The sequence below is a fragment of the Pygoscelis adeliae genome, unplaced genomic scaffold (genome assembly GCF_000699105.1).
Source record: "Pygoscelis adeliae isolate BGI_AS28 unplaced genomic scaffold, ASM69910v1 Scaffold57, whole genome shotgun sequence".
In the NCBI taxonomy this organism is placed as follows: Eukaryota; Metazoa; Chordata; class Aves; order Sphenisciformes; family Spheniscidae; genus Pygoscelis; species Pygoscelis adeliae.
Window position 1 is genome coordinate 9107608 of NW_008825615.1, and position 11775 is coordinate 9119382.

The 11775-nt window shown below is 37.9% G+C and overlaps 1 protein-coding gene across 1 annotated transcript in view; it reads left to right on the forward strand.

The window, feature by feature from the left end:
- LMBRD1 (LMBR1 domain containing 1) overlaps positions 1–3425 on the forward strand; it is a 99769-nt gene extending 96344 nt beyond the window's left edge. Inside the window, exons 16-17 of the mRNA XM_009333247.1 lie at positions 1220–1311; positions 1475–3425. Of these exons, the coding sequence (XP_009331522.1) occupies positions 1220–1311; positions 1475–1594 (212 nt within the window). The 3' untranslated portion in view covers positions 1595–3425. The remainder of the gene's footprint in view (positions 1–1219; positions 1312–1474) is intronic.
- Positions 3426–11775: the final 8350 nt, after the last annotated feature.

The following is an 11775-nucleotide window of genomic DNA, read 5'->3' on the forward strand; positions in this document are numbered from 1 at the left end:
AGCCCCATTCACTACAACCCTTTGAGCTCTGCCCTTCAGCCAGTTCTTCAGTCAGTGCACTGTGAACCCGCTTATCCCACAGTTGGACAACTTGTCTGGAAGGATGCTGTGAGGGACAGTATCAAAAGCCTTACTAAAATCCAGAAAAACTCCATCCACCACCTTCCCTTCATCCACTAGGCAGGTGACCTTATAGAAGGGTATCACATTGGTTAAACAGGACTTTACCTTTGTGAACCCATGTTGACCATGCCTGATGATTGCATTATTCTTTAAATGCCTTTCAGTAGTACCCAATACAATCTTCTCCATAATTTTTCCAGGAACTGAGGTTAGGCTAACAGGTTTGTAGTCCCCTGGGTCTTCCTTCACACCCTTTTTGTGAATTGGAATAACATTGGCTAGCTTCCAGCCAGCGGGGACCTCCCCAGACTTCCAAGACCTTTGGTAGATGATCGAGAGGGGTCCTGCTGCAGTATCTGCTAGCTCCTTCAGTACTCTGGGATGAATCCCATCAGTCCCCGTGGACTTGTGAACGTTCAGCTGATACAGCTGGTCCCTTACAATTTCAGTGTCCACAAATGGAAAGTCACTGTTTCACATGCTTGTGGCCCTCCAACTCGGGGGACCAGGCAGCCCAAGGTCTGTCAGTGTTATTAAAGACTGAGGCAAAAAAAGCATTGAATGCCTCTGCTTTTTCTTCATCCCTGTTAGTCAGATGACCATCTTTAACAAGTATTGGTCCAATGTTTTTTTAGATCTCCTCTTGCTATTAACAAGCTTAATCTTACTTTTATTACTTAAAAATAAGCATTTCTTGTTGTCTGACACAACAGTGGCCTGTTTCAACTGTAGTTGAGCTCTGACCTTTTGTCTTCTCCTTGCATATATGAACCACAGCTTTGTAATCTTCCTGTGAAGCCTGACCTTGCTTCCCGAGATCATACAATTCTTTTTCCTCTTGAGCTCCATGAGGAGTTCCCTGTTCAGCCAAGTTGATCTTCTGCTATGCTTGCTTGACAGTACGACACAGTAGAATTGCCTGCTCTTGTGCTTCTAAAAGGTGGTTCTTAAACTGACCAGCACTCATGGACAACGGAGTATAATTGTTCTTCAGAGCTGAACACTCTCCAAACTGTTGAATTATTACCCTGTAAATTGGAGTTAGCTGACTTTTTATTTGTTCTGTGTTAATCAGTACTATTTGCTTTCCTTTTAGATCAGTGTATCGTTACTCGGACGTACCTCTTTCTTCATAAATTTTGGTTCTTCAGTGCTGCCTATTACTTTGGGAACTGGGCATTCATTGCAGTAAGTACTTTGATTATAGAGATCACTGAATCAAGTTGGATAATTAACAGTAGTTGTCACTGAATCATTTGCATCACCACACTGCCATTGTTTCACATATATTGCCCATGTATGCCCCTTAATTGAATAATAGTAACTCTTACTACTTATTTTAAATTTGCAGGTCTTTTTAATTGGATTAATTGTTTCATGCTGCAAAGGCAAGAAGTCAGTCATTGAAGGTGAAGTGGATGAAGATGATTCAGACATGAGTGATGATGAACTGTCTGTTTATTACCGTTGATAACCTTTTGCCTTCAAGATGGAAAAATGTAGCTTAAAGTTATGTTGGAAGTCATACCCATGTGGAATTGGTATCCAAATAAGCATCCTTGCACCTGTAAAAATAGAGGAAATAAGTGTATTCACTTAAAGGGGTAAAAAACTGAATATCACTTTCTGAGTGTCACTGTTATATCAGAACAAATACTGAAGCTGGGTTTGAATAATATATAGAAAATATTGTTTTATGATTAAACATATATGTAACTTTCTGATGTATAATTTGATGAACTATTGTAACTATTTCAGAATTCATGATGCTTTTCTGTTAACTTAGATTTTCTTAAATACTTTCATGTCTAATTTGTAGGACTTTTTTACTCATTTATTCAAGCTCATAAATAAAGCTAGCTAAAATCCTGCAAAACAGCTGGTGTAAATATTGCTAGAAAAATTTGGATGAGGTTTATGCTTTCAGAAGGGTGTGACTTAACTTCTGCATTAGTTTTGCTGGCATTTCTGGGACTCCCATATAAAACTATAGCTAACAAGAGGCTGTCTTTAAAGTGTGCCAAAAACATCTACTGAAGTGGTGAGTTCCCAGTCTGTGAAGAATAAGTCACTTTCATACTGTTATCTCCACTGAGTTACCATGGGAATTTCCTTAACTATGAGGTGGCTTTTGCTCTGTCAAAGGAAATCATTAGTGTAGATGACAATATTCAGTATTGTTGCAGTGTTTTAGTACAGTTTGGTTCTGAAACTGCCAGGTGCCTGACTTAATAATAACCAATGGAATAATTAAGATGTGATTAATTTTTAACTTATTTTTCTCTTTAATGCAAATTGTCTAGTTTGAAGTTTTCTTTCAATATTTAATGTAAATGTTGTAAACTTGTTTACAAGCCAATATGTTTATATAAACACAGTTCATAAATATTTTTGTCATTCATGTTGTCTTTGTAAAGTAATGTTATTTTAGCTATATAGTTACTGAGCTATATTTCTAAGGCTGAAAAATATCTTCAGATATCCTTTGAGAGACTCTGAAAAAGAATGTTTACATTTTCTGAAGTACAGGATTTTAAACTTCTAATGCTACCTGAGGGAAAATTACAGTCCATGCAAGCACATGGAAATGTAACTTAGGTAATCTTTTTTTATAAGAATAATTGTTAAATAATTTTGGAAATGTAGGAGAGATAATATAGTGTCCTGCTTACATGTTTGCAAACTCTTAAAACTGACAGGTTTCTGTTCAGTTATTTCAAAAACAGTCTGTGTCTTCCTGCAGTATTTCAGAACAGCAAGCTCTCAGGAAGTTCTGAATTTTAATTCAGTTTCAGTATTTGAAGAAGTCTTAGGTGAGTTGCTTAGTTAATGCATGAACACAGGGAACTGATGTTTGGACTCTTACAGGAACAAACAACACTGAAGTATTTTAACAAGCCTTCTGTGCCATCTACTCCAATAATATACATTTATGTGGCAACCTGGAAGAATGTCTGTTGTAGCTTGATCAAACCTGCTAATACGCAGTCAAGTCTGCTCAACTCATGGCAATCAATCTGTTTGCTACCTATGAGACATTTGAAAGGACAGAAATGTATTCAAACACTGATAGTAGGTACTGAAACTTGACTAGGCAGTCTGAGCTCCCTTTGACTAGAACTAGCTGAACACTATTTAAACATGACTGTTGAGGAAACTTGCAAGTAATTATTTATAAGTTCAAGTAACTCAAATGGAAGGTGGAACCTGATGTTGACTGTCTGGAAGCTGCATCCAGAGGATTTCAAGAAGTTAGAGTATACTTTGTGGATGTCCTGGTGGAAAACTTACATGAGCTAATTTAAATAAAGTTAACTGCTCAGATGTTCTCCTTTTTGTGGGTTTTGTTCATATTTCATCTTCAGCTTTAACCAGTGATAATTATCACTTCCTTCTTTGGCTGTATCAGGTACAGGTTTGTTAATACTTCTGGGTGTAAGATTGGGTTGCAATACCTAATTTTGCAGAGTTGCATCCGTTCCATCTTAACTTCTCACTGGGGAAATCGCTGGGGAAATTATCTGGGGAAGATTAGAAGGAAGGTGTTAGTTTCATGCCATATAGCTGCTTGCATGTTGTATGCAGGCTTTGGGGTCACTGGCCAAGATGCCTGGCCAGTCCCTAAGTGTATGTTGCTATAGGTCTCCCCTGTTTCCAGGCTCTTCATTTCCGGGTTCTTCCCAATCCAGTCCTGTTTCCTGTCTAAATAGTCTATATGAATACAATGATCTGCCTTTGAATTGATGTTTTTCTGTCTTGTCTCTTTAATTGGAGGATTCAGTAAGTACCACCTTTTTAATCCAGGTGTTATCCAGATTTACAACCAGCCCATTGCTAGTTGCAGCTAGCAAGAAGCAGACTTCTGTGTGAGAGTTCAAAAGTTGTTTTCAGACATTTGCTGTCGCCCTCTGTCGTACAAGCAGTAAATAACTGTCAGCATTCATAATCAGAATTATTTTTCACCTGCCACATCCTCACTAAAGTTTCTCAGGAGTTCAGTGAACCATTTGACTGACAAGGTTTTAAAAGACTTTTATATGCACTAATGTAATTGTAATGAATATACACTCAAGAATTCATCTCTAATCAACACTTCATGTGATGGAAACTTGACATTTTTAACTGTACTGTGCCTTTAAAATGAACTAGAGGTGGTTTTGAAGTTTATTGTGTGGTGAACTCACCAACTGGATTTGTACATCAGTATCACACAGTGAAATTTAAAGATAGCCCAGCCTTAAAATACTTGGCTTTGATCAATACTTGCAGGAACTTTAAGAAACAGAACTTCCAGTATATTAGTTCCTAGTTGTCTCTTGTGCTGTCTTCAATAAAACACTTGCAAGTAAAACAATGAATTACTTTTCTTCCACAAAGTTATCCCTGCTGTGGCAGCGCTTGTAGTATGATTGAAATAGTCCACTCATTTAGCTGTTAGCTATGAAATGATAGTACAGAGTGTTCTGCAGGTTTTGGAGCAAATTTGAACTTTCCAGTTATGTTATAATAGGGTATTCTACCTTGTAAGGAAACATCTAACATCTGTAACTGAGTCTTCAGATATTCCATTTTCTGGACTAAAGCAACTTAAAAAGGCATCAGAATTGTTTTACTGCTTTGATTATATGAAGATATTTCAAATCCATCTCCATACAAAACTTCTGAATAGGTATAGTGCTGTTATCAGACCTGGCTTAAGGTAGATTTGTTTTTGTTGTACTTCTCTAGACAGCTTCTACCATGTTGGAGGCTCAAGAACATTTAGAAACTAGTGAGCCTTAAATCTTGCTGACACATCAAGCATAAACCGTGGTCACCAGGAATATGTTTAATAGAGTTCAGCAGCAACACGTGCCAGATGGGTCCTCATATTGTTGCTTGTTCTATGGTGATTGGTGGTTTATCTAGAGTTACAAATCATAAATACAATAAAACCTGTAATAGTCTGTTTTATTTCTTAGCTGAAAGCTGGCAGTATGCAACAGATTTCGTGCTGATTTGTCAGGAATGAGTGAAAAGCCTTTTCTAATAAAGAGTGTAAAGAAAGATCTGCTACTCTTTATTTTCTGCTTTGACTTCAGGAAAAGATTTCAGGGTGGACTTGAGATTTTTGGACTGAAAACAGTAATCTACTTCTAGGTAGAGTGTACCTGTACCAGAGTTATGCCATGTAGAATGGTAATTTCATGCTCAAGATAATGTGACAATTTAAGCGGAAAAACTAATGAACCCTTTCAATGCTCATGTTTTCTTCTGAATAATCCATGTAGACATAACGCTTCAGATGATGTCTTCTACTGCTTAGAAATTGTATTTCTTGGGCTCACAGCTGTTTTGTTATTTGACCTTCTCAACACAAGTTCCTGAATTGGACAGTGGCCTACAACAGCATGTTGAAAAACATTACCCCCTTGTAGAAACTATTATGTGGTTTATTCTAAAATACTGGTAACTACCGGTGTGCATAACAGCTACAGTTGAAGTGTTTTAAGAAAACTGATTAAGTGTAGAAGGTAACTTGTCTCCATGTAAGTAAGTAGATATTCAGCCCATTATGACAGCACTGAAACAGTTCTGGGTATAGATAGGGAAATAAAGCACTGCTTGTTGAGAATAAGTAAAGGGAAAAGATTCATTCCTTTCTAAAATAGTCTAAAATCATTTGAAATACTCAAGCTGTAACATTTTTCAGGCTCTTAGGTTGAAGATTATAGTTCATATTGATCATACATCTTATATTAGTGTGGATCTGTTCTCTTGCAGCCTTCTGCAAAGTCAGCTTTCTTGCAGATAAGGCAAAAATGAAACTGAGAATAACTTTTTTTCCTGTAAATGTGTATTTTAACTATACTTCTCAAAAGAAACAAAAGCCTTGTTTTGATTGTGGTAAGATACAATTTTCTGTTAATAGTCTAAATTTTAAAACAAATTCTGCTTCTAAATTAAGACACTTGCCAATTCTGGATAATAAAATGCATCAAATTCTAGTGTTCTTGACCAGCTTTAGTGAGATGTGATTGTTACAGAAATTATCTGGAAGTTGGACTAATTTTAACATCCTATTCAGAGAGATTGTATGAGTGATAGCACTTCAATCAAATTTATAGCTATAAGGAAGATTGTCTTTGAAATAGACAATTTATGCACATTTAATAAAACCTCATTTATAGCTTTCTTCCAGATTCACCTCTAGGAAAAGAGTGATATATTTAGAGGGTCAGACAGAAGAATTTTGGTTTCTGGAAGGCTGATCTTAGAGGTAAGCCACACAGATCTGGTAAGTTCAGTTCTGTGTTCACCACCAGAAGGACATGTGGGGCCTTCCCTTACAACAGCTGATTAATGTTGAGTCTAATTTTGCTTATTATTAACATACCTGCTTTTTTTCCCCCAGAGAAAATATGCAGGTTGCCTGTAAAACACACCTTAAATTTTTTAAGCAATTTTGAAGAATGATGACAAAATCCTTATCGTGAGAATCCAAATATCGTGCATAAAGGTAGAAACTGAGAACGTTCAAAGCAAATGTGAAGCTGAACATGTACGTAGCTCCTACTGAAATTCAAGTCTGGATATGGGGCTTTTCACCAGAATGTATCAAACTTCCTGTGAGGAAGTAAAATACTGATTGATTTAATAGCAACTCTGCTTCTGCTAAGCTGCTTGAACATAAATCATGATATTACTATGAGCTATATAGAGTTTGAAAATTCTCCCACATGTAGTAAGTGTATCACTTCAACTGAGAGTACTTCAGAGTCAGGACAGCAAGAAGGACTCATAAACGTGAATGTGATATTTTTCTCCTCCTCAAAACTTGCAGCTTATGAACTTATTACTGTATTAAGCACTGGAAGAAATGTCCTGGGACTGAAATGTTTAATTCTGACCATTAATGTATAATTTAAAGGTATCACTTTGGTCCTAAACTTCTGAGTTGTACTTGTTCTTCTCTAAACTTTTAAGTTAGAACAGTGCAAATCTGAATCCTTACTGCCTGCTGACTTTACATCCTTTCCAAATAGCAATGTTCAAGATGCTGATGGCAGGTGTATCTGATTTTCATGGAATATTCTTTTGGAATGGCCCAGTGAAGAAAACTGCAATTAATTGTAAAGAAAAGTGTTTTTTGTTTTGAGGTGCATAGTCCTGAATGTAGAACAGCTTCTTACTTGAACCTGAAAGTTAAGTTCTTAACGATGGATATATCTTTCTAGTGCATGGAGAAAAAACAAAATCACAACTATAAAACATGAACTCCAGAGGAATCCTCATTTTCCTAACTATGAAGCACTTTATTTTTTTTCAGAAATTGATCTGAAAAATAATAGTTTTATTAATATCCTTGACTAGAAAAATGTGTCTTAAGTTGTGCCGACACTGATGATAAGATTATTTTAGGGTAGGATTTTCAAAAATGAGGGGTACGGCGCCTACTGAAAACCTCTGGGGGTTCAGATCCTGGGTGATCTGGAATATGCTGCTTTGTGCTTGAAGTACTTAGGGAAAATACAAAACAAACTGTTTTCCTTCCCAGTTCATGAAGGAGTTTAAAAAAAAAAAAATCCTTTTAATGAATGGAGTTGAACATGCCAGCAGTTTTTCTGTATTTGAAAATAAATTCCTGAAAAATTAATGCTTTACTAACACAATCATTGTAGAACAGTTTTCAGGCTTAGACTAGTCATGTCCCCAGTTCTGATAGGGAGCAGAAGGGTACTGTCAGAAGCTGGATTGCATCTTCCCTGAACTAGCTTTGAGCATAGTGTTGGGAGACTTAATGATAGAATGAGTTTTTTGTAGATAGTATTTTTAATATGTGACTTTCAGCCCTGTGCTATTTAAAGCCAGTCCAAATGCTACCTGACAATATGCTGGAAGATGCTGACTCCTCTAGGAAGAGAGTGTATTTGAAGAAGCAGTTTTTCATAGACAAGACAAAGGTTGAGAGAAAAGACTCTTCTACGTGCTAGATCCACAGAAGAACTTACAGCTTGTGCTGCAGAGCTCAACGCTACCTAAACTTTAGACAATGTGGTATCTGAAAGTTAGATGCTGCTTCACTCTAGGCTAATTCTCATTGTAGGGAGAGTTAATGCTGCAGGGTGGTGTATGCAAAACTAGCACATTAAGAAAGAAGCTTGCTGGTTACAGATGTTCAGGACCTAAACCTGGTGTTTAGGTTCCTAAGTTTTGATCCATAAAGAGGCTTTCATTGCTGATGGGGAATTAGATTTCTCCTGATGAGTTAAATCTCAAGAGCTATAGCACCTATCTGGGAATGTGGCTTTGCATCTTCCATAGGCAACAAATGAACTTCATTTGGTGAAAGTTGGGTGGGGGCTGAACCTAGATTTTTAGACCTGGCTTTTGAATTCTTTGCATTCATAGTGAAGGTTGGTTAAAAGATGTGAGCAGAACTTAGTCTGAGCAAGTCCTATCTAAATCCTGAGCCATCTAATTTTAAACAAACTAATCCCAGGTATTTTTAAACTACTAATGCATGATTTGGGTTACCAGGCTTCCTAGATATCTGTAATTAAGGTCCCTTGTATGTTCACAGATGTCCTTCTCTGCTGATGTGGCTAACATCTGACTTGTACTGTTTGAAACACAGCTGGGACTACCCACTTCATGCAGGCAACCAGCTGGCTGCAATACCTGCCATAGGTAGGCAGATCATGACACTATCCTCGATTTGAATGGAACAAACTTTTGTTTTCACACCTGGAGAAGAATCCTTATCACCACGCTTTGAGGGAGCACTCAATATCTCTGCTGTTGAACTTGATGTATTGGAGGCTTCTAAACATCTGTTGACATCAAAGAGAAAAGCAGAACAACTAGCTTCTATAGCCAATTGCGCTGCAGTGTGTCCACAAGCCAGGAGTGGTGGTGGTGGTGTTCTTCTGACTAGAGGGTGGTGTGCCTGTCTGGAAGCAAATTATAATTTGTGTGGCCTTGGAGGTATTCCAAGAGTGGCTATATCTGTCCTACAGGCTTCAGAAAAGGTGCATTGTAACATAAACAAGCAAAAGAGCACTCATTCATCCCTCATCCTGCCATGTTGTCCTACTAAACAACAGATTTATCATGCTGTGGAACCAGTGCTACCCATGTGATGTGTGTGGAACCAGCATTGATGTGCAAGACTTGCTGAGCAGACAAATGGTGCCAGCTCTAAGTGGTAACAGTAGAAATCCGCATCCCACCAACAGGGATGCTGCCTTTTTTCAAAGATGAAGCACATTTACTTTTGCTTTAGAAGAAGCTTAAGATCAGCATCCTAAATCAAAGAGAAAAGCAGAACAACAAGCTTCTTCTATAGACAATTGCGCTGCAGTGTGTCCACAAGCCAGGAGTGGTGGTGGTGGTGTTCTGACTAGAGGGTGGTGTGCCTGTCTGGAAGCAAATTATAATTTGTGTGGCCTTGGAGGTATTCCAAGAGTGGCTATATCTGTCCTACAGGCTTCAGAAAAGGTGCATTGTAACATAAACAAGCAAAAGAGCACTCATTCATCCCTCATCCTGCCATGTTGTCCTACTAAACAACAGATTTATCATGCTGTGGAACCAGTGCTACCCATGTGATGTGTGTGGAACCAGCATTGATGTGCAAGACTTGCTGAGCAGACAAATGGTGCCAGCTCTAAGTGGTAACAGTAGAAATCCGCATCCCACCAACAGGGATGCTGCCTTTTTTCAAAGATGAAGCACATTTACTTTTGCTTTAGAAGAAGCTTAAGATCAGCATCCTAACAAGCTGGCATCCTCCTACAGTGAAGCGAGGAGCTGTTTTAATGCCTATCAACTGTTTCCACAGATTTCCGGTGCCACTGCAGAAGTCATGTGAGGATGGTTCTGTCTCATCCTCTTAGCTATGTGTGAACAGTCCTTGTTTTGACAGGCTTGCTGGATGTGTCTTCACAGTTCCCAGTAAGGCTCCCAGGTCCCCTGCCAAAGACCCAGTGATAAGTACGTCATTCAGACTTGGCAAATGTATGATTGGGCTGGATGAGTAATGTGGAGAAGGGCTGCTCTTCACATATGTGAATTTCTGTCTTCAGGAATGTACTCTAAATAGAAACGCTTCCATGTTAGTGTCTTGTTTTAGGCTAGTGCCTGAACAAATCTTTGTAGCAGCAACTCTGGGTTGTCTGATATGATGAGGATGTTTTGAACTGAAGAGCTCATCTCATAAAAATACTAGCATATCAGTCCTGATAGTGTTACTTTTAATCTTAACTCCATCTGTTTCTGAAGGGCCTTATGTAGATTTACCTATTCATCTTAAACATAAGACTTAACTCATTGTTCTCCAATGACAATTTTTTAGGCTTTGTAGTTTTGGCTTTGTTTTTCAACTTATTTTTTAAAATGCTTTTTCAGGATTGTCATCCAGTCCTGTGGGCAAATGATCTCCAAGCGCTTTGAGGAATCCACTCATTTTGTTACAATAATGTTGCAAAATTTATCCTCAAGTAGTGTGGGAGTTGCATTTAAGTAATCCAGTTGTTTAGCTGAGTTCTCCGAAGTCACGATCGTCTCATGGATAAAAAACTACATGCTCTTGCTGTACCTAGTGCCCCATTGTTGCTCTCTGACATGGGTGTATTGTCTGGACTCTTTGCAAAACTGTTCAGTGATTCTTTTGCAAATCCTCAGCTCTTTTACTGCAAAGATTATGCTGCTAGTTGGCAGATGTACTTTATTTCCCTTACATTTTATCACAGCTCATACAGCATCATTTTTTTTAAATATGCTACTACTCCCAAAACAGTAATGCTCCTGTGTGAGCAATTGCAGTTATAAAACTTTATGTATTGGACTTGACTATTAAATTGCATGCTGGATGAGAGCTATTCTCCACACTGTAATGGATTCAGCTAGCTCCTCTTGTTCCTGCTGTTTTGAAGAGGATCCTGCTCTGTAGTCACCTACAGTGGGCTGTCATCAATATGAAGTAAAAAACCCAAAAAGCTATCTAATGTGCTCCAGTGGGGAGTTTGGCAGAGTATCTCTGAAATTGCCCAGCCCCAGCAAGCCATATCCAGTTTTTAACTATCCTTAAAGCACTTCTAGTTGTTTGTTTGCTGTTGTGTTAGTCTCTCTCAAGAGCTAGTAATGAGTCATATTGTTTGCATTTTATATGTTCATATGATCAGTTCTTAGTTATGAAAAAGGCTCTTCTACAGTGATGATGTATGTTTGATTTTAAAAAGTTTCTAGGGTGGAAACTTGCCCCAAAGTAGTAAGATGACTTTTGTTATGGCTCACCTTGCCCCAGAGATAGGAATGTTAAGCGTAATTGACATAATGTGGACACTTCTGTAACATTTTATTAATGTATAGTTTGATGTAATATATAAAGTTTAGTATAAATTATTTTGTGTTTAAGCATACTTTGAGTTATCAGAAGAGAAAGTTATCAAAAACAGGGAGTTCTTCTCACTCTTGAATCAGATATACTTTTTTAGCCAGAGAAATTCAAAAATCTGTATCTATGAAAGTGAAAGAGTGCCTATTTAAATTAAGAACAATCACATTGTCCATTAGGTAAGGAAGGAGTAGGATGAGGATGAAACTGAGTCATGCTGAACTGCTTTAACAGCTTGCTGCTAAAAGGGACAATTTTGCTCCCTTTTCCTGCCC